This window comes from Monodon monoceros, unplaced genomic scaffold, assembly GCF_005190385.1.
Source record: "Monodon monoceros isolate NGI ecotype Baffin Bay Population unplaced genomic scaffold, NGI_Narwhal_1 Super_Scaffold_16, whole genome shotgun sequence".
Taxonomy (NCBI): Eukaryota; Metazoa; Chordata; class Mammalia; order Artiodactyla; family Monodontidae; genus Monodon; species Monodon monoceros.
The window spans coordinates 45,543,196-45,566,770 of record NW_021703772.1 but is presented as its reverse complement, the minus strand read 5'-3'; the positions used below and the strand labels follow the sequence as shown (position 1 = coordinate 45,566,770).

Below are 23,575 nucleotides of genomic sequence, written 5' to 3'. Positions count from 1 at the left end.
ATTGCTTGCAAATGTTTTCTCTGTGATTGAGAAGGTTAAGGTTGATACTTATTGAATATCTTCTATGTGTAAGATATTATAACCTTTTACCACTTATGACAAACAGTAAATTCAGTTGCCCTTCTTTCTTGTCTTACACATGGGAATAAACTTCCTTGGGGCCCTTTGAAATATTTGTAACCCAAGTCCATTATAAATACTAGTCTTCTTATAACCTTATGTCACATGTTTTATCTTTCTTTGATCTCTAAATTTATTACATGATTATTTAAAATATAAGCTTGCTAGAATTCCCATGTACTTTTATTGATTTCAAAGTATAAACTCTGTTACTCCCTGATCATAATTGTTTGTAACTGATTTCCAGAATTTCAGTTCCTTGACCCATTATTCCTCTCTGGATATACCATATTAGCTTTCTTTTTTCTTGAAGGTTGAAAATATTTTCTTGAAGCCTACAGCAGTGGCTCACAGCCATTAGTGTGCATAATGGAGGACCCTTTACAATACAGCTCATTGGTTCCCACTACAAAAAATAAGTTCATATTGATTCGTGCTGGAGCTCAGGAAATCTACATTTAACAAGTCCACCAAGTGATTCTGCTGCAGGTAGATGGAAGTCTGAGCTTTGAAAAGCAAGGATCCAAGATATCTCTCCAACTATAAGTTGGCATCACTTTCATTAGCTTAAAGAGGACATGTTTCCTCAAAGTTTCATCATATCATTTTCACCTCAAAGTTTTATTTGCTCTAATTATAACAATGTCTATATTCATAAAATTGATTTTATATATATGCAGAATTTTGAAATGCCATCCTCTCTAATTCTTATTTCCTAGTTATTGAAAATTAAAACAGGAAAATAAATTATGGCCCAATTAACACAACTCTTCCTCTTATTTTAAGAAACCAAAGCTTGAGAAGTTGAGTGACTTTCCCAAAGTTACAAAGCTAGGAGATAACAGAATCAGGATTGAGATTTAATACCTTGAATTGCCATTGTAACATGTATCCAGTCATGCTATCTTACTCCCAAACTGTGACCTGTTCCAGGGGCCTTGTCTTATATATTCATTATATTTTATCCTTTCAGTACTTCCATGAAATTGTTGAGAGTTTGAAAGATAGATGAAGCCCCTCTTAGCATGCCATGAGACTGGAGTTCACTACTTTGTTAACATGTTGTGTTAATGAGTCTCCCTCCATGGTGACAATGAGGATAATGTGGGGAGCTAGAGTACCCAGCCCTGCTAAGCAGTAATGAAGAGAGGCCAAGTAAGGAAGCTAAGCTTCTATCCCCACCAGGCAGTAATGAGGCAATGCTCTCCCATTCCCATTCCCCTACTGGGACCGTGTCAGAGAGAGCCACCCAAACACAAAGTTTAAATAATTTCCAGCGTCTCATAATATCTAAAATATCCAGGGTTCAATTGAAAATAACTCATCATATCAAGAATTGGAACATAAACTAAATGAAAAAAGATGACCAATAGATCTCAACACTGAGATGAGAGAGATATTCGTTACCAGACAAAATTTTTGTCTGGTAACTGGTAACAAAACCAGCCAACATAAAAATAATAAAATAAACCATTACAATCACACTTGAGACAAAAAGTAGAAAGTATTATCAAAGAAATAGAAAATCAAAGCAAAGAAATTGAAGATATAAAGAAAACCCAACTGAGAATATTAGAGCTGAAAAATACGATAGTCAAATAAAAAACGCAATATATGGGCTCAGAAGGGAGAGGACAGAAGAAAGAATCAGCAACCTAGAAGATCAAAAAATAGAAAATGCCCAATCTGAACAACACAGAGATAATAAGCATACACATATGTATGCACACGCACATGTACACACAGGCATACACACAAAACAATACAAAAGCAAAAAACAGAACTTCATGGACCTGTGGGACTATAACAAAATATCTAACATTCATGTGTCATCAGAGTCCTGGAAAGAGAGAAAAAAAGGTAGCCTTGAAAAAAACACATGAAGAAATAATAGTTGCAAACTTCCCAAATTTGGCAAAAGACATAAACCTATAGATTCAAGAAACTGAATGAACTCCAAATAGGATAAACCCAACTAATTCCACACCAAGTCACATTATACATAATCAAACTTCTGAAAACTAAAGACAGAAAAACCTTGAAAGCTGCAAGAGATAAACTAGTCCTTACCTATAGCAGAAACATCAATTCAAATGACAGTGTATTCCTTATTAGAAACCATGAAGGTGAGAAGGAAGTAGCACAGTATTTTTTTGAGTGCAAAAAAAAAAAAAAGTGCTGTCAAACCAGAATTTTATATCCAGAAAAAAACATATAGTTCAGAAATTAAAGAGAAATCAAAAACTTATCAAACGAAGGAAAACTAAGATTATTTGTCACTCCCAGATCTACCCTAAGTGAATGGCTAAAGGAAGTTCTCTAAACAATAAAAGAAGGCATCTTGGAACATGAGGAAGGAAAAAAGAACAGGATAAGCAAGCATGTGGGTAAATCTTTAGTTTTCTAAATTATGATTGACAGTAGAAGCAAAAAATACTTTCTGATATGATTCTAAATGAATATATAGAAAATATGTAAGGCAATTATATTATAAACAGGGAAAGTTGAAGGGATGTAAAGGGAGGTAAGGTTTCTACACCTCTGTTGAACTGGAAAAATTACAGCATTAGTAGACTGTGATAAGTTGTATAAATATAATGTGAATTCCAGAGCAACCACTAAAAAAATTATAAAATGGGATACATTTTAAAATACTATGGGTAAATCAAAATTTTATTGTAAAAATGTTTTAAAAACCCATAGAAATTCAGTAAAAAGAAAACAGAAAGAGAAAAAATAGAAATAACAGAAAAGAAAAAAATTAAATGGAAATTTAACCTCTAATATATCAAAAATAACATTAAATTTAAGTGGTCTAAGTATACTAATTAAAAGAGATTGCTAGAGTAGATTTAAAAAAACCCAGATATATGTTGTCTTCAAGAAACTTGCTGCAAGTATAATGATACAGGTGATATAAGAAGGTTAAAAATAAAATGATGAAAAAAGATGTATCATGCAAAAATTATTCTAAGAAAGCACAAGTAAGTGTATTAATATCAGATAAAGTACACTTCAAAGCAAAGAAAATTATCAGAGACAAAGAAGGACGTTATTTAATGATAAAAGGGTCATACCACCAAGAAGAATAACAATCCTAAATTTACATGATCATATCACACAGCTGCAAAATAAATGAAACAAAAACTGATAGAACTGAAAAGAAATATGGGGTAAATAGACAATTATAGTTGGAGCCTTCACCACCACTTTTCTTAAAATTAATAGAACAACTAGACAGGAAATCATCAAGAATATAGAACTCAACAACATCAGCAACCAATGGAATCTAATTAGCAACTAAAGAGAACTTCATTCAATAACAACAGAATGCATATTGTTTTCCAGTGCCAAAGGAACATGTACCAAAATAGACCATATCCTGGGCTACAAAGCAAACCTCAAAAGTTTAAAAGAGTTGAAATTATAAAGCATGGGTTCTCTGACAACAAAGAAATCGACCTAAAAATTAATAACAGAAAGATAACAGGAAAGTCTTCAAAAACTTGGAAGTTTTGTTTTTCCATATGTCAAAAAGGACATCACATTTTTAAACATTCCGTATGTTAAAGAGGAATCTTTAAGAAGAAAAACTTTAAATGTGTGAACTATATAGAAATGAAATAGAACATATCAGCATTTATGTGACTCAGCTAAAACAGTTTTGAGAGAGAAATTTTAACAACTAAGTTAAAATATTTGAAAGCAGAAAGTTTCAAATTAATAATCGAAGCTCCCAGCTCAAGCACTTATCAAATTAAAGTAGGCAAAAGTAAGAAAATAAGAAAGATAAGAGAAGAAAATTAATGAAGTTGAAAACAAAAACAATAGAGAAAATCAGTGAAACAAAGAGCTTTTTTTTAAAAGATCATAAAAGTAACAAAAGTTCAATTAAGATTGGCAAAGTAAAAAAAGATTGGCAAAGTAAAAGAAGAAAAAAAAAAAGACACAAGTTACCAATATCTGGCATGAAACAAGGATTTCACTGAAGACCCTCCAGGTATCAAAAAATAATAAGAGGGTGCTATAATCAACTACCACATACCACCCAATATTAGATCATTTGAATAGCCCTGTAACTATAAAGGAAATTGAATTTATAATTTCACACTTATTAAAAGAGAAATCTCCAGTCCTAGATAGTTTCACTGGAAGAATCCATAAAATGCTTAAAGAGGAGTTAACATTGTTCAACACAAGCTATTCCAGAAAATAGAAGAGGTGAGAGAATTCCCCAAATTCATTTTATGAAACTATTATTTTCCAGACACCAAAACCAAGTAAAGATAGTGCAAAAAAAAGGAAACTACAGACCAATATCCCTCAGAAATATAGATGCAAAAATTTCTAACACAATATTAAATATAATTTAGCAATATATAAAAGAATTCTACACCAAGACCAAGTAGAGTTTGTTCCTGGGATGTAAGTTTTATTCAACACAAAAAATCCAACAATATAATTAACCATATTAACAGGCTAAAGAAGAAAAGTATATGATCCTATCAATGTTTTAAAAAATATTTGAAAATAATCAATCCCCGTTCATGGTTAAAAAATCTCAGAAAAATAGGAAAAGAAGGAAACTTCTTTAACTTAGTAGGATTGGGGATTTTTTTTTTTGCTATCTGTCTCATATATAACCAAAATGTTTTTGTTCTAAACAGCCAGTGAAAAACCATTAGAGTATGTCATTTCTGTCATAGATTTGTGGATATGATTTTAGATGAATTTTAATAGTTTATATTACATGTTTATGGCAATAAATAATTATTTTCTAATATAGAACATTGTGTTTCTTGCAAAGTTAATATGATTAATATTTAATATTATTATTGGTAAAATGAATATAACTGATATAACTGAATTTAATATATAATGAGGAAATTTAGACTTACAGGTTGCTCCCATAATCAAACTTTAGTATTATTATCCTTAAAGCATATGTAAATATATACATATATGTAAATATATATAAAACCCATAACCTCCAGAATGATAAACAACTTATAGTTGTTACCTCCATGAAGACTAGAGGGGACCAAGATTAAAGTTAAAGAGCTAAAGGAAACTTTAAATTTATCTGTAATGGTCAAAGACTTTAACGTGGATTATACATATATTCAGGGAATTAAAGGAAAAGAAGGTAGTAATAAGTAAACATGAAAATTTCAGCATAGAAATAGCGAATATAAAAAATAATTAAATGGTTAGGTAGAATAGCTGAAAAGAAAAAAAATAAGCTTAACATCAGATTTAGGATGGCAGAAAAAATGGTCAGTAATCTGGAAGATAGATGAGAGAAATTATCCAATCAAACAAACAGAGAATATAAATAATAATAATAGTATTGAATAACAGAGCCATAATCACCTGTGGACAAGATAGAGTTCTAGCATATGTGAAACAAAAATCACAAGAAGACAGGAGATAGAAGGTAAGAAAGAAAAAAAGTACTGTCTGAAGAATTCCCAAATGTGGTGAAAATTGTCAATTTACAGATTTGAGAAATATGACAAACTTCAAGCTGAATAAATTATAAAGAAAACTACCTGTAATTATATCACAGACTATCTATAAGAGAGTTGGAGAGAGAAAGAGAGAGCAAGAGAATGATTGAGGGAATGAATGGATCTTGAAATCATCCAGAAAATTTTTAAAAAGACATATCTTTACATACAGATAAAAAAGTAGTATGAATGGCAGCTGACTTTTCATTAGTATCAGTAGAGGCCAGAGGAGAATATAACAATACCTTTAACATGCATAAAGTAAAGAGATATCATAACAGAATTTTACACCCATTGAAGGCTCAAAATTTAAGTCAAAATATTTTGAGATAACTGAAACTGGAGTGATTTATTACTAGCAGAACTGTGCTTCAAGGTATGCTAAAGGAAGTTCTTTAACCTAAAGGGAAATGACACAAAAAGGAAATTCAAATGTGCAAAAAAGGATAAAGAAAAAAAAGCACTGGAAAAATTGTGACTAAATATCCATTCTTTAAAACAGAACTGGTTAAAGCAAAAATTGTAGCCTTGTATCATGATGTTAACAAATGACAGTAATAGCACAAAGGATGTATACTATTGGACTTAATAGACTTACACTATTTCAAGGGTGTTATTATTTATGTGAAATGATACCATATTAACTCTAAGTGGACTCTGGTAACTTAAGGATGCATATTGTAATCACTAGAGCAATCCACTAAAAGTAATTCAAATGCGTATAGCTAAAAGCCTATAGAGAAAATGTAATGGAAAATAATTTTTTTAATGAAACTTAAAGAAGGCAGGGAAAGAACAGCAACATAAAAGCAGGTGGACCAAATAGAAAATAAAAAACAACATAAATGTAAAAATATACCAATCAAAGGCTGAGATTATCAGGCAGCAATTTTAAAACTGTCCAACTGTTTGGTCTCTAGAAAACACACACTTTAAATATAAAGACAAATATAGGTAAAAAACAAAAGATTGAAAAAACATATGCCATGCAAGCAGTAAGTGTGAGAAAGTTGGTGTGGCTATACTCATATCAAAAAGGTGACTCCAAGGCAAGGAATATTACCAAACATTGAGATAAAGCCCACAAAGATTAAAGGACCACTGTGTTTCATTTAATAACACTGATTTTTAAGAAATGAAGGAGAAAAATCTAACAATTACTGGTAGAAAAAGACAAATTGACACCCATAGTCATAGATGTTAATGCCGTTCTCAGCAATTGACAGAGGAAATTGAAAAAAATAAACTTACAAAAAATGAAAAAATAATATCCACCACTTTGATCTAATTGACATGTTAGATTATCCCAAGCAACAACAGAGTATAGTTTCTTTTTTTTTAATTTAATTTTATTTATTTTTTTATACAGCAGGTTCTTATTAGTCGTCAATTTTACACACATCAGTGTATACATGTCAATCCCAATCACCCAATTCAGCACACCACCATCCCCACCCTCCAGCGGCTTTCCCCCCTTGGTGTCCATACTTCTGTTCTCTACATCTGTGTCTCAACTTCTGCGCTATAAGCCGGTTCATCTGTACCATTTTTCTAGGTTCCACATACATGCGTTAATATACGATATTTGTTTTTCTCTTTCTGACTTACTTCACTCTGTATGACAGTCTCTAAGTCCATCCACGTCTCAACAAATGACTCAGTTTCGTTCCTTTTTATGGCTGAGTAATATTCCATTGTATATATGTAGCACAGCTTCTTTATCCATTCGTCTGTTGATGGGCATTTAGCTTGCTTCCATGACCTGGCTATTGTAAATAGTGCTGCAATGAACATTGGGGGTGCATGTGTCTCTTTGAATTATGGTTTTCTCTGGGTATATGCCCAGTAGTGGGATTGCTGGATCATATAGTAATTCTATTTTTAGTTTTTTAAGGAACCTCCATACTGTTCTCCATAGTGGCTGTATCAATTTACATTCCCACCAACAGTGCAAGAGGGTTCCCTTTTCTCCACACCCTCTCCAGCATTTGTTGTTTGTAGATTTTCTGATGATGCCCATTCTAACTGGTGTGAGATGATACCTCATTGTAGTTTTGATTTGCATTTCTCTAATAATTAGCGATGTTGAGCAGCTTTTCATGTGCTTCTTGGCCATCTGTACGTCTTCCTTGGAGAAATGTCTATTTAGGTCTTCTGACCATTTTTGGATTGGATTGTTTCTCTTAATATTGAGCTGCTGAGCTGTTTATATATTTTGGAGATTAATCCTTTGTATATATGTGCCACATCTTCTTTATCCATTCATCCGATGATGGACACTTAGGTTGTTTCCATCTCCGGGCTATTGTAAATAGAGCTGCAATGAACATTTTGGTACATGATTTCTCAGGGTTTATGCCCAGTAGTGGGATTGCTGGGTCATATGGTAATTCTATTTGTAGTTTTTTAAGGAACCTCCATAGTGGCTGTACCAATTCACATTCCCACCAGCAGTGCAAGAGTGTTCCCTTTTCTCCACACCCTCTCCAACATTTATTGTTTCTAGATTTTTTGATGATGGCCATTCTGACTGGTGTGAGATGATATCTCATTGTAGTTTTGATTTGCATTTCTCTAATGATTAATGATGTAGAGCATTCTTTCGTGTCTTTGTTGGCAGTCTGTATATCTTTGTAGAAATGTCTATTAGGTCTTCTGCCCATTTTTGGATTGGATTGTTTGTTTTTTGTTATTGAGCTGCATGAGCTGCTTATAAATTTTGGAGATTAATCCTTTGTCAGTTGCTTCATTTGCAAATATTTTCTCCCATTCTAAGGGTTGTCTTTTCTTCTTGTTTATGGTTTCTTTTGCTGTGCAAAAGCTTTGAAGTTTCATTAGGTTCCATTTGTTTATTTTTGTTTTTATTTCCATTACTCTAGGAGCTGGATCAAAAAAGATCTTGCTGTGATTTATGTCAAAGAGTGTTCGTCCTATGTTTTCCTCTAAGAGTTTTATAGTGTCCAGTCTTACATTAAGGTCTCTAATCCATTTTGAGTTTATTTTGTGTATGGTGTTAGGGAGTGTTCTAATTTCATTCTTTTACATGTAGCTGTCCAGTTTACCCAGCACCACTTATTGAAGTGACTGTCTTTTCTCCATTGTATATCCTTGCCTCCTTTGTCATAGATTAGTTGACCATAGGTGCATGGGTTTATCTCTGGGCTTTCTATCTTGTTCCATTGATTTATGTTTCTGTTTTTGTGCTAGTACCATATTATCTTGATTACTGTGGCTTTGTAGTATAGTCTGAAGTCAGGGAGATTGATTCCTCCAGCTCTGTTTTTTACCCTCAAGACTGCTTTGGCTATTCGGGGTCTTCTGTGTCTCCATACAAATTTTAAGATTTTTTGTTCTAGTTCCGTAAAAAATGCCATTGGTAATTGGATAGAGATTGCATTGAATCTGTAGATTGCTTTTGGTAGTATAGCCATTTTCACAATATTGATTCTTCCAATCCAGGAACATGGTATATCTCTCCATCTGTTGGTATCATCTTTAATTTCTTTCATCAGTGTCTTATAGTTTTCTGCATACAGACCTTTTCTCTCCCTAGGTAGGTTTATTCCTAGGTATTTTATTCTTTTTGTTGCAATGGTAAATGGGAGAGTTTCCTTAATTTCTCCTTCAGATTTTTCACCATTAGTGTATAGGAATATAAGAGATTTCTGTGCATTAATTTTGTATCCTGCAACTTTACCAAATTCATTGATTAGCTCTAGTAGTTTTCTGGTGGCATTTTTAGGATTCTCTATGTATAGTATGCTGTCATCTGCGAACAGTGACAGTTTTACTTCTTTTCCAATTTGTATTCTTTTTTTTCTTTTTCTTCTCTGATTGCCATGGCTAGGACTTCCAAAACCATGTTGAATAATAGTGGTGAGAGTGGACATCCTTGTCTTTTTCCTGATCTTAGAGGAAATGCTTTCAGTTTTTCACCATTGAGAATGATGTTTACTGTGGGTTTGTCGTATATGGCCTTTATATGTTGAGGTAGGTTTCCTTTATGCCCACTTTCTGGAGAGTTTTTGTCATAAATGGGTGTTGAACTTTGTCAAAAGCTTTTTCTGCATCTATTGAGATGATCATATGGTTTTTATTCTTCAATTTTTTAATATGGTGTATCACATTGATTAATTTGCATATATTGAGAAATCTTTGCATCACTGGGATAAATCCCACTTAATCATTGTGTATGATCCTTTTAATGTGTTGTTGGATTCTGTTTGCTAGTATTTTGTCGAGGATGTTTGCATCTATATTCATCAGTGATATTTGTCTGTAATTTTTTCTTCTTTTGTAGTATCTTTGTCTGGTTTTGGTATCAGGGTGGTGGTGGACTCATAGAATGACTTTGGGAGTGCTCCTTCCTCTGCAATTTTTGGGAAGAGTTTGAGAAGGATTGGTGTTAGCTCTTCTCTAAATATTTCATAGAATTCAGTTGTGAAGCCATCTGGTCCTGGATTTTTGTTTGTTGGAAGATTTTTAATCGCAGTTTCAATTTCGTTACTTGTGACTGGTCTGTTCATATTTTCTATTTCTTCCTGGTTCAGTCTTGGAAGGTTATACCTTTCTAAGAATTTGTCCATTTTTTCTAGGTGTCCAATTTATTGGCATAGAGTTGTTTGTAGTAGTCTCTTAGGATGCTTTGTATTTCCCCGGTGTCTGTTGTAACTTCTCCTTTTTCATTTCTAATTTTATTGATTTGAGTCCTCTCCCTCTTTTTCTTGATGAGTCTGGCTAATGGTTTATCAATGTTTTTTATCTTCTCAAAGGACCAGCTTTTAGTTTTGTTGATCTTTGCTATTGTTTTCTTTGTTTCTGTTTCTGCTCTGATCTTTATGATTTCTTTCCTTCTGCAAACTTTAGGTTTTGTTTGTTCTTCTTTCTCTAGTTCCTTTAGGTGTAAGGTTAGATTGTTTATTTGAGATTTTTATTGTTTCTTGAGGTAGGCTTGTATAGCTATAAACTTTCCTCTTAGAACTGCTTTTGCTGCATCCCATAGGTTTTGGATCATCGTGTTTTCATTGTCATTTGTCTCTAGGTATTTTTTTATTTCCTCTTTGATTTCTTCAGTGATCTCTTTGTTATTTAGTAACGTATTGTTTAGCCTCCATGTGTTTGTGTGTTTTACGTTTTTTTCCCTGTAATTCATTTCTAATCTCATAGTGTTGTGGTCAGAACAGATGTTTGATATGATTTCAATTTTCTTAACTTTACTGAGGCTTGATTTGTGACCCAAGATGTGATATATCCTGGAGAATGTTCCGTGCGCACTTGAGAAGAAAGTATAATCTGCTGTTTTTGGATGGAATGTCCTATAAATATCAATTAAATCTATCTGGTCTCTTGTGTCATTTAAAGCCTCTGTTTCCTTATTTATTTTCATTTTGGATGATCTGTCCATTGGTTTAAGTGAGGTGTTAAAGTCCCCCACTATTATTGTGTTGCTGTCGATTTCCTCTTTTATAGCTGTTAACAGTTGCCTTATGTATTGAGGTGCTCCTATGTTGGGTGCATATATATTTATAACTGTTATATCTTCTTCTTGGATTGATCCCTTGATCATTATGTAGTGTCCTTCCTTGTCTCTTGTAACATTATTTTAAAGTCTATTTTATCTGATATGAGTATTACTACTTCAGCTTTCTTTTGATCTCCATTTGCATGGAATATCTTTTTCTGTCCCCTCACTTTCAGTCTGTATGTGTATCTAGGTCTGAAATGGGTCTCTTTTAGATAGCATATATATGGGTCTTGTTTTTGTATCCATTCAGCAAGCCTGTGTCTTTTGGTTGGAGCATTTAATCCATTCACTTTTAAGGTAATTATTGATAAGTATGTTCCTATGACCATTTACTTAATTGTTTGGGGTTTGTTTTTGTAGGTCCTTTTCTCCTCTTGTGTTTCCCACTTAGAGAAGTTCCTTTAGTATTTGTTTTAGAGCTGGTTTGGTGGTGCTGAATTCTTTTAGCTTTTGCTTGTCTGTAAAGCTTTTGATTTCTCCATTGAATGAATGAGGTCCTTGCCGGTTAGAGTAATCTTGGTTGTCGGTTCTTCCCTTTCATCAATTTAAGTATATCATACCACTCCCTTCTGGCTTGTAGAGTTTCTGCTGAGAAATCAGCTGTTAACCTTATGGGAGTTCCCTTGTATGTTATTTGTCATTTTTACCTTGCTTCTTTCCATAATTTTTATTTGTCTTTAATTTTGCCAATTTGATTACTATGTGTCTTGGCGTGTTTCTCCTTGGGTTTATCCTGTATGGGACTCACTGTGCTTCCTGGACCTGGGTGGCTATTTCCTTTCCCATATTAGGGAAGTTTTCGACTATAATTTCTTCAAATATTTTCTCAGGTCCTTTCTCTCTCTCTTCTCCTTCTGGGACCCCTATAATGTGAATGTTGTTGCATTTAATGTTGTCTCAGAGGTCTCTTAGGCTGTCTTCATTTCTTTTCTTTTTTTTTTTCTTTATTCTGTTCTGCAGCAATGAATTCCACCATTCTGTCTTCCAGGTCACTTATCCGTTCTTCTGCCTCAGGTTTTCTGCTATAAATTCCTTCTAGTATAGTTTTCATTTCAGTTATTGTATTGTTCATCTCTGTTTGTTTGTTCTTTAATTCTTCTAGGTCTTTGTTAAACATTTCTTGCATCTTCTTGATCTTTGCCTCCATTGTCTTTCCGAGGTTCTGGATCATCTTCACTATCATTATTCTGAATTCTTTTTCTGGAAGGTTGCGTATCTCCACTTCATTTTGTTGTTTTTCTGGGGTTTTATCTTGTTCCTTCTTCTGTTACATAGCCCTCTGCCTTTTCATCTTGTCTATCTTTCTCTGAATGTGGTTTTTATTCCACAGGCTGCAGGATTGTAGTTCTTCTTGCTTTTCCAGGGTATACTTTCTCTTTGAGTGCAGTGGAATGTTTACAAAGATACATCATATCCTGGACCATATTTTAAGACTCAGTAAATTTCAAAATTGAAAATTTTACAGAGTATATTCTCTGACTATGAATTGTCAAAATGTTTTAAATCAAAACACACTTCACGTGATAATAGCTCAAAGAAAGTCACAAGAGGAATTAGATTATTTTTCTCTGAATAACAACAAAATACAAAATATCGAAATTTGTAAAAGACAGTTAAAGCAGTACTTAGAGGGATATTTATAGCTTTAAATGCTTCTATGAGAAAAGATAAAAAGATTAAAAGTAATCATCATGCTCTTGATCTTGAGGAGTTAGAATAAGAACAAATTTAAAACAAAGTAAAAGGTAAAAATAACAATAAATAATATAATCGACGATGTTGAAAACACAATAAAGAAAACTAATAAACTAAAAGTTAGTTCTTTAATAAGGATCCTCTAAAAAGACAGATCAAGGACAAAAATAAAGGAAAGCACAAATTACCAATACCAGAAACAAAAGAGTGGATATAAGTACAGATGCTACAGTCTTTAAAAGGATACAGAGAGAAATATTATATAACTATTATGCCAGTAAATTTGTCAAGTAAGATGAAATTGATGAATATTTGAAAAACTTGATTTAACGAAACTGAATAACAAATCTGAATATATGTGTAATTAAATTTTTTAAAAAATCTCTTGACAAGTAAAATAACAGACCCAGATAGTTTCACTGTTAAGTTCTATGAAAAAAAATCACATAGATGCAGAAAAAGCACAAAATTCAATCCAATTGATGATAAAATTCATAATATCCTAGGAGTAGAAGGGACGTTTCTTATTCCAATAAGGATGTTAAAAATCCTGCAGGTGACATCAAAATTAATGGTGAATTATTGAACGCTTTTCTTTAAGATTGGGAACAGGGCAAGGGTGCTTATTCTCACCACCTCTGTTTAGCCTGGTATTAGATGTCTTAGATGGTGAATAGTTCGTAAAAGAAACAAGAGGCATAAAGATTGGGAAAAAAGGTAAAACTATCTTTTCACAGATGTAATATGAATTTTTACAAAGAAAACTACAAATTACTATGATTATGAAGCAAATTTAATCATAAGATACAAGGTTAATATACAAAAATTGTTTCTGTCTACTAGAAAAAATAAAATCTGTTTACTAAAGCATGAACAAACATGAAATAATTAGGATTTTTTGAAGAAGGTATGCTGAAATCAACAAACTAGTGCAGAAATTAAAGAAGACCTAAAATAATGGGAGAGAGATACCATATTTATAGGTTGGAAGGCTCAATTTAGTTAAGTGGTCAATTCCACCAAATTGATATGTATATTCAATACAATCCTTATCAAAATCACAATGGGATTTTTGGTAGAAATAGAAAATTTGTTTTTAATATGGTAATTAAAACAGTGCAGAATAGAAAAATTAATCTTGAAAGAAAAGACCAAAGTTGGAAGACACATTTTACCTGCTTTCACAGGGTACTTCAAAGAAATCGTTATCAAGATCAGGTGATATTGATGTAATGGTAGATAAATAATAAACGAACTAGATTGTAGAGACCAGAAATATCCACACATACGTGGTCAATTGATTTTTCCACAAATGTGACAAGACAATTTAATGGAGAAAAGAAGTCTTTGATAATTGGTATTGGAACAGCTAGCTAAATATATGAAAAAATAATACTTAAAAATTAGTTCTTACTTATGTTACATAAAAATAACTTGAGATGGATAATAGATACAAAATTAGAAGCTTTTATAGCCTGCTGCAAAACTTTCATTAAACATAGGAGAATCTCTCTATGAACTTTGAGTAGACAATGATTTCTTAGAAATGACCCCAAAAGCACTAAATATAGCGGGAGAAAAAAATGATATGTGGGACTTAATTATAAATAAACATTTTCTATTAATCTATAAACAGTATTATAAAGTGAAATGGCAAGTCACATACATATATCAGAAAAAGAGTTTGTATCCAGAATATATAAAGAACTAAATATCAATAATAAAAAGACAAGAAAACTAATAAAAAATGGGCAAGAGACTGTCTACAGGGAGTTCATAATGAGCGGATAACAAAGGCCAATGATTACATGAAACTGGGCTAATATGTTATTCAACAGGGAAATGCAGGTTACAAATACATTGCAATAGCATTACTCATCCAGTAAAATAACTAAATTAAACAGATGTAAATATCTGATGTTGGTGAGAATGTGGAGCAGCTAGAACTCTTTTACTGCTGGTGGGTATGTACAATGGTACTTTGGAAAGCAGTTTGGCAGTTTCTTATAATGTTAAACATAGACCCATCCTATGATTTATCAATTTCTTTCTAGGTATTTACCCAGAGATATGAAAACATGTGTACACAAAAAGATTTTACAAGAATGTTGTAACAGGTTATTTATAACTCAGGACTGAAAACACCAGAAATGTCCCTTGATAGAAAAGTGAAAAATCATTTGTGGTATATTCACTGGATGGAAAGTAATCAGCAATAAAACGAATGATACATGTAACATCTGAGAAACTAAAAAAGAAGACCAATACAAAAGAATATATACAGTATGGCCCATTTTTATAGATACAAGGACAGGTAAAACTGATCTATGGTGAGAAATTTGAGCAACGGTTACCCGTAAGAAATGTGATTTGACTAGAGGTAGACATAGGAGAACTTTCAAGGATGATATAAATATTCTATATCTTTAATGATATGGTGGTTATATAGGTTTCAAAACACATGTGGCAAAACACACCTGATTGTACAATCATGGTCTGTGCATTTCATTATATATAAATTTTATCCCCTACCCCCCAAAAGTGTGAGGCTTGTAGAGTCAGATATTCTGAATTTGAATCCAGGTTCTCCTATAACTAAGTATCAGATTTTAGGCAAGTTGTACAACCTCACAGAATTGCAGTTGCATAAGTATTGTGGGAATAATAATAACCCCCATCTCACAGAGTCATGAGAAGCAAGTGAGGTAATATATGGAGAATAATTACCAGGGAGATAAGTGCTATCTTAATTAAAAAGACATGTCTTACCATAAAAAGAGACTATGGATTTTAAAAAAATATTATTGTAAACAAATAATTAATAATGAAGTCAAATGTTATTAGTGATGAATCAACCATTTTACCATTTAAACAATTTTCTGTCCTGTACACCTTGAGTATTTGAGGAAAACACATTGTCTTACTAAGAAGACACATTGAACTCATTTTAACTTTTTAGTATTCCTTAATATAGCTTATTTTCTTTTCCATCTTTGTTGTAAGACAGATAGTTCTCATATAATTTTAGGCATATATTTTGCATTTTTTGGTTTATTGGGTTAAACACTATAAATACTTTTTATGGCTAAATGCCTTTTTAAACGAATAGTGAACTACAAAAATAACAGTGTCTTAAGTAATCTAAGCTTTATTAATAAAGCATATTTTCAATTTATGTTGCACCTAGGATTCACAAAATTTTAGGATTTGCAATAGATTAGTGAAAGCAGGGCATTTTCAAGATTTAATGTTGCTACCAGTTGTTATGTCATCTGGAGGTGTTATATTAAATATGAAATATTTCTGATGCATTAAATCAATTAATGCCTTTACCAAACTTCCTTATAATGTTAATAAAGTAAATAAATCTTTATTTACTGTTTACACTGTTCCCAGTAAGACACTGTGATGCCAGTTGAGATATCAGTGGAGAAGGAATGAGCTGGTGGACTTAGGATATTTGTGGCAGTTTCTAGTTAATAGACCAGAGACTGATAATTGTTTATGAGGCCAAATTCAGGTGACAGATATATTTTGCTCATTCGGCACTGTGTTTTACAAAAATATTGTTTACTGTCACTTAAAATTGGGAGCTTTCCATATGAATATTCAGATTTCTGACCTCATCTCACATATTTAAAATCGACAACTCTGGGCTGGAAATGTTCATTTCCACAAGCCAAAAATTAACTGGAACTGAGTAGCAAGCAGTTGCTTCCTTTAGAGAGGGCATCCATCAGGTTTTCCACAGACACTACCCAGCCAACCTCATTCAAGTTACTGCCAGGCTTAATAAACCCTCCTCGATAAGAAAAGGAAATAAGTAGCAAAGCAACAAGAAAAACTGCAGTTGGCACTATGCTTTTATATAATAGGCACTAAATATTTGAAGAAGGGAGGAAAACAAGCTAGGGAAAAAAATGCTATGATAAAAGAGATGAGAAGTTGGATAGGACTCTTGCTTCCAACTTCAACAGCTATTCATTTAATTGCCAAAACATTTCTTTTTTATGTTGTGCATGGGTAGGCTTTGAATTATTATGTTAGCATAGACTACTTTGCTCATTTACTATGTCTACCCCTAGACATCGCCCTTTTGGAATACCTCATGTTACCGTTTTCCTTGATTCAAAGAATAGTCTGACATATTATTATTAAAATGCAAATCTTTGTTTGGTTTTTACAAAGGCTGAGGAGATAACTTTAACAATTGGCCAAGCATTTGACCTGGCGTACAGGAAATTTCTAGAATCTGGAGGAAAAGATGTTGAAACAAGAAAACAGATTGCAGTGTTACAGAAAAGAGTGAGTAAACTAAACTTGTTATTTCACATTTATGTGATGTAAGTACAGGGAAACTTGCATATCATCAAACAAATTTAGAAGGCCTGCCATTAAATTCCCCCCACACTGATTGGAACTGCTTTCACTGTGTTCCTATAATTTTTCATTCCTGATCCCCTGCACAGTTTTTAACCATTTTATATTGAATTCCCACAAGAACTTAGTGTTCTCATGTGACTTTGCTTCACTTCCTGATGCTTCTCATGGGGATCAGAGCAGCAGAAGCAGCAGATGCTGGGTAAGTGGTTTCCCATGCAGATCAGATTCCTTTATAATTAAATTACACCCTTTCTCCACTCTCTTCAAAATCATCATAAGCAAGTTTCACTGTCTTGCAGTTATACTCCAAGATTATGGGTACAGATTGCACAACGCTATAAGAAAACAGAGATGAGGCATTAGAAACATGAAATTTGCACACACATAAAAACATATTTTAAATTTAATAATATGTCTTTCCAGTGACCTAGAATTCTATGATATATCCCTAGCTTTATCAAAATAAATTTCTCCCCTGTGCACAAAAAAATACATTAAAATTTTAAATAATATAAAACCCTATTCATTAATATAGCCAACTTAACAGCCAATATTTTCCAAGAACAAATGTCTGAAGATTATTCAATAATCATTTGCTTTTTAGATTCAAGACTTAGAAACAGAAAATATGGAACTTAAAAACAAAGTACAAGATTTGGAAAACCAGTTGAGAATAACCCAAGTATCAACATCTCCAGTAAGTATATAGAATACATGCATCTTTTCCTTAGAAATAAGATTTCATGGTGATAAAACATGTCTGGATCATCAGCTCTTCAGTATTCCAAATAATACTCTGGGATCAGTCATTTTAAACTAAATGTAGATAGAGATACAAGGTGCTAAATAAGATTAATTTAAACGTTAAAATTACCTAGGTAGCTCAGATCAGAGTTGTTTTTCCATGTTGCTCTTTTCTCTTTTCTAGAATAATTCAGCCCTCAATTTGATCTTTTCCTCTTTGTGACATAATCTTCTTTCATTCCAGTTGATTACTGTTTACTGAAGTTGATTTAATGACTAAAGCCAATCTGCCCTTGGAGTACTGAACTTCATTATAGAAGCTGGACTGTTAACACGATCGAATTGGTTTCTTATATTACATAGCAAGGGCTCCTACTGGGAGTAACAGAGTTATATTTCACACACTAAAATCAGTGGTAGTCTCTGCAGACAACACTCAGTATCTTTATAGTTAAATTATTTACTTTCGGTTTATCACAGATTTGAAATCATTTTCTCATCTTGAGATATGATGCCATTATTTTGTGATTTTAGCTAAGGGATTTTTTTGAGGGGAGATAGAATTTAAAACAGTTGATATTTTTTTCTAGGCAAAATATACTTAGGAATTTTATTCTCTTTTAGAATCATCTGTACTGATATTGTCCATTAAAATGTATATTTTATTTTACATTTAGAAATTTTAATATATAACTTTTGGCATGATCCTATGAACTGAAACACAATTATAGCATTTACAAACTTCTGAAAAGAATTTTTGTTGCAAATTTTCATTTGCAAGTCAATTTTGGTTCAATCTCTAGGCTAACTCAATGAAAACCCCTTAGTATATATATGTATATAAATATATTTATTGCTATCTACTATTAGAATATTTCACCAGTTCATTACCATGAATAATATTTCTGTAAGAAGTTACATTTTGGGTTTTAAATTTGGTGTGCCCTGGAAATGGGTCAAAAAACATTTTTTTCTTCTAAACTCACACTTTTCCATCTTCCACACTGAAACAGTTGGCATTTCCATTGCTTGGCATATAGTTTGTGACAGTGGGGTTGAGACAGCCAAGGTGAGAGAGGTTGGGAGTGAGGTTCCAATGTTGCACAGTGTACCTCTGTAATGCACAGTGAGGTGCCGGAGCATCCTCTTCAAGTTCTGGCTTTATTATACTATCGCTCCCTGTTTTTTCTCTTTACTACGATCATTATTTGCTTCTCATCAAGATGATGATATTTTCTTGCCTTCCCCATCGCAAGGAACAGAGCATCAGCTCAAACTGTTCAACCTTCAGTCCCAAATGGAGCAACATTTTTTAGGTCTTGTGAATGTCTTGTAAGCCATCCTATGAAACAAATTAGGAGTATGAAGATAAATGAAGGAGAAGTTACTTTTTCAATCAGTCTTAATAAGGTAGATTTTGCTGGAATTCATTGCATATGAAAAGTGGCTTTACTTCAGTCTTTATGTTTTCAAAGGAGTAAAAATAAGATCCATCACCATTTTGGATGCAAAACCAAAGCTTATTCATTATGTATCTTCTTTCTCTAGAAAGAGAGCTAGAGGTATCATGTTAAGGGACATGGTAGATTTGGGAAGAGCAGAGAGGTTTGGGACATGTTGATAGGACAGCACATCTGTCTTTTATCTCCTGAAAGCAGACATTGCCCTAGACTAGCACTGGGACAACTGAGAAGGTGGGTCAGGGTTGGGGTTATGTGTGTGCACTGGTGATCTCACATGGTTACCAAGTCAGATTCAGAAATGGTAAAGGGCAGGAAGAATGAAGAAATGACACCCTCTTCAGTTTCCTGGACCCTCTGGCCTAGGTAGCCGTTAACAAGCTGTGAGCTTGAAAGTTGGTATATAAATGAGCACAGATTATACATGAGTATATTCATTTATTCAGCAATTATCATTGGTAGAGTCAGTTATATAAAAAACAATAAAATTATTCAAATAGCCAGTTATTAGAATGGATTAAGTCTCCTAAAGTTGTCATTTAGTAATTATCATAGGCATTGTGTTCGTCTCAGCACTATGTCTCAATAGAACGTTTAAAAGACTATAACTAAAAGGTTGAATTAAAAAAAGAGAAATAATTTTCTCTAAATCATTCTTTTGCACTTAATACACATGTGTAGAAAGTTTATTGCCTTATTGATCATTATGCAACTAGCTCAAATTATAACTTTGCAATCTACTTATAGTCTTTCATCATAGTAATATCTTTGTCTATATTTTCTCTTTATTTTAACTTTTAAAAAATTACTTGTCTCATAACTTTTCAGCTCCTAAAGTCTCATTATGTGAGTTTTGAAATTGCTGATGCATCTTCAAGATTAAAAAATAGAATTTGATTCTTAAAAGAAAGTGAACTCAACATTTTTAAATTGCTAACAATACCTGATTAATTCAAATGGTTTTGAAGATGCTGTTATAGGTATCTATTAACTTGTTTTTAAATTTTTTTTTTTTTTTTTGTGGGACACGGGCCTCTCACTGTTGTGACCCCTCCTGTTGCGGAGCACAGGCTCCGGACGCGCAAGCTCAGCGGCCATGGCTCACGGGCCCAGCCGCTCCGCGGCATGTGGGATCTTCCCGGACCGGGGCACGAACCCGCGTCCCCTGCCATCGGCAGGCAGACTCTCAACCACTGCGCCACCAGGGAAGCCCATTTTTGGTAAAATTTGATTAGATAACTAAAAGGTCACACCAGCCATCTACCGTAGTAAGCAGTCCAAAGTTAAAGTTGAATTTCTGTTCAAAGGATCAGGTCTTCTAATAAGAAATTTCAGTCTTATAGATATTGATCCTATTATTCTATATTAAATCATAGATTAAAAGTGTGAGGCCCTGTTGAGTAGAATCTTCCAGATGGAGAACCTTTGTACTCTAAGGAGTCACTGTGTACGTGAGAACATAGATGCATTTCTCTAGTCTCCTCAGAGGCACCCAAAGGAAAGGTTGCTATTTCTTAGGTGCTAGCCTGCCAACCACTTATGTCTTATATACATCAATGTGAATTGGTCATTGATTTATTTTGAAGATGCAAACTAATTTTAGGTTCAAGCTTTTAAAGAAAATCTTCAAGAATCCTAAAAAGTTCTTTCAAAATTTACAATTGTGTAAATTTTAGTTTTGTTTTTATTTTTCCTAGTCCCGCTAAGTCATCACTGGTATTTTGAAATAGTAGCTTGGTGACATATTTTACATATTAAGATGCATATCACTTTGATTTTTATTTTCTCACATTTGCTAGTTGCATACACTTGATATAGTTGTGATCTGTTATGGCAGCTTGTAACACATTTGTTAAACATCTTATATGACCATATGATATTCTAGGCCCTTGGGTTTTAGCAGTATATGAATTGCAGCTGCTATGAAACTTCCATAGTATGGGGAAAGACAGGGAGATGGGTAATAAACCCATAGCTAAATGAAAAAATAAATTTAGAAATTTGGATCTTATATAAGATGAAAATGAGTAAATATGAATAAAATAAAAGAGAGAATCAAAGAGAATGGGAGCTTTTTTTTAGAGATAGTGATCTGGGAAGTGCATTCTGAGAATGTAGCATTTAAACTGAGACCTGAATAAATAAAGTTAGTTAATACAAAGGGCTGAAAACAGTAACAAGAACTTTGCGCCTGGAGCATCGTGAAAAAGAGGCAAAAAAATTGAAGAGAGTCAGAGGCTAGATTTTATAGGGCCCTGTAGGCCATGTTTGTTTGTTTGTTTTCTTTAATTGCAGTGAGAAGTTACTCAAAGGTTTTTAACAGGAGATTTGGGGATCAGCTGGCTGCTGTATGCACCATGGGCTGTAAAGAGGCCACACTGAGGTCTCTAAAACTGTCTAGGAAGCTATCTCAGTAGTCTAGGTGAAGGAGAAGAGTAAATTGGCCTAGAATTCTATCAGTTGGGATGATGTATATAATAGCTTGATATATTTTGGAAGTAGAACTTGCAGGATTTACTGATGGATTGGCTGTGGACTGTAGAATAAAAGAGGGTCAAGATTGCCCCTTAGGGTTTTATCCTGAGCATCTGGGCGGTGGTGCCATTTTCCAAAATAGATGTGACTTGGGGGAGGTGAATGATAACCAATCAGTAGTTCATTTTTGCTCGTGTTACTTCTGCCTACTGGGTGGCCGATGAAGACATTTATTAAAAGTTTGAATATTCAAATCTGGAATTCAGAGAAGTCTGGCCTCATGATACAGTACTTGAGTTTAAAAGTTTACTCTTTTTCTAACGTCATTTGGACTGTTGTTTATTGTTTTAGTTAATGCACCCAGTATAAAATTTAGTGTGAGATTACAGAGTAGTTTAGTTCTAGCTAAGGAAAACAAAATACTTTTTTTTTTTGCTCAGGATTAAAATTAAAAGACATTCCTAACTACAGAAATGTATATTATTAGTATATATCCCAAACCCTTTTTTCACTTAAAATCAATTCCTCATAATGAATGAAGGACTACTCCTATTTTTCATTTTTTCATGTGTAAACTGACATGCTGTTTTTTTGTTTTTACATCTTTATTGGAGTGTAATTGCTTTACAATGGTGTGTTAGTTTCTGCTTTATAACAAAGTGAATCAGTTATACATATACATATGTTCCCATATCTCTTCCCTCTTGTGTCTCCCTCCCTCCCACCCTCCCTATCCCACCCCTCCAGGCGGTCACAAAGCACCGAGCCAATCTCCTTGTGCTATGCGGCTGCTTCCCACTAGCTATCTACCTTATATTTGGTAGTGTAGATATGTCCATGCCTCTCTCTCGCTTTGTCACAGCTTACCCTTCCCCCTCCCCATATCCTCAAGTCCATTCTCTAGTAGGTCTGTGTCTTTATTCCTGTCTTACCCCTAGGTTCTTCATGACATTTCTTTTTCTTAAATTCCATATATATGTGTTAGCATACGGTATTTGTCTTTCTCTTTCTGACTTACTTCACTCTGTATGACAGACTCTAGGCCTATCCACCTCATTACAAATAGCTCAATTTCGTTTCTTTTTATGGCTGAGTAATATTCCATTGTATATATGTGCCACATCTTCTTTATCCATTCATCTGATGATGGACACTTAGGTTGTTTCCATCTCCGGGCTATTGTAAATAGAGCTGCAATGAACATTTTGGTACATGATTTCTCAGGGTTTATGCCCAGTAGTGGGATTGCTGGGTCGTATGGTAGTTCTATTTGTAGTTTTTTAAGGAACCTCCATTGTGGCTGTACCAATTCACATTCCCACCAGCAGTGCAAGTTCCCTTTTCTCCACACCCTCTCCAACATTTATTGTTTCTAGATTTTTTGATGATGGCCAAGCTGACTGGTGTGAGATGATATCTCATTGTAGTTTTGATTTGCATTTCTCTAATGATTAATGATGTTGAGCATTCTTTCATGTGTTTGTTGGCAGTCTGTATATCTTCTTTGGAGAAATGTCTATTAGGTCTTCTGCCCATTTTTGGATTGGATTGTTTGTTTTTTTGTTATTGAGCTGCATGAGCTGCTTATAAATTTTGGAGATTAATCCTTTGTCAGTTGCTTCATTTGCAAATATTTTCTCCCATTCTGAGAGTTGTCTTTTGGT

At 33.4% G+C, this 23,575-nt stretch overlaps 1 protein-coding gene across 1 annotated transcript in view; it reads left to right on the top strand.

The window, feature by feature from the left end:
* Nucleotides 1–23,575, top strand: part of GULP1 (GULP PTB domain containing engulfment adaptor 1) — a 237,084-nt gene that overhangs the window by 195,400 nt on the left and 18,109 nt on the right. Inside the window, exons 5-6 of the mRNA XM_029226073.1 lie at nucleotides 17,038–17,154; nucleotides 17,837–17,929. Coding sequence (XP_029081906.1) covers nucleotides 17,038–17,154; nucleotides 17,837–17,929 — 210 coding nt within the window. The remainder of the gene's footprint in view (nucleotides 1–17,037; nucleotides 17,155–17,836; nucleotides 17,930–23,575) is intronic.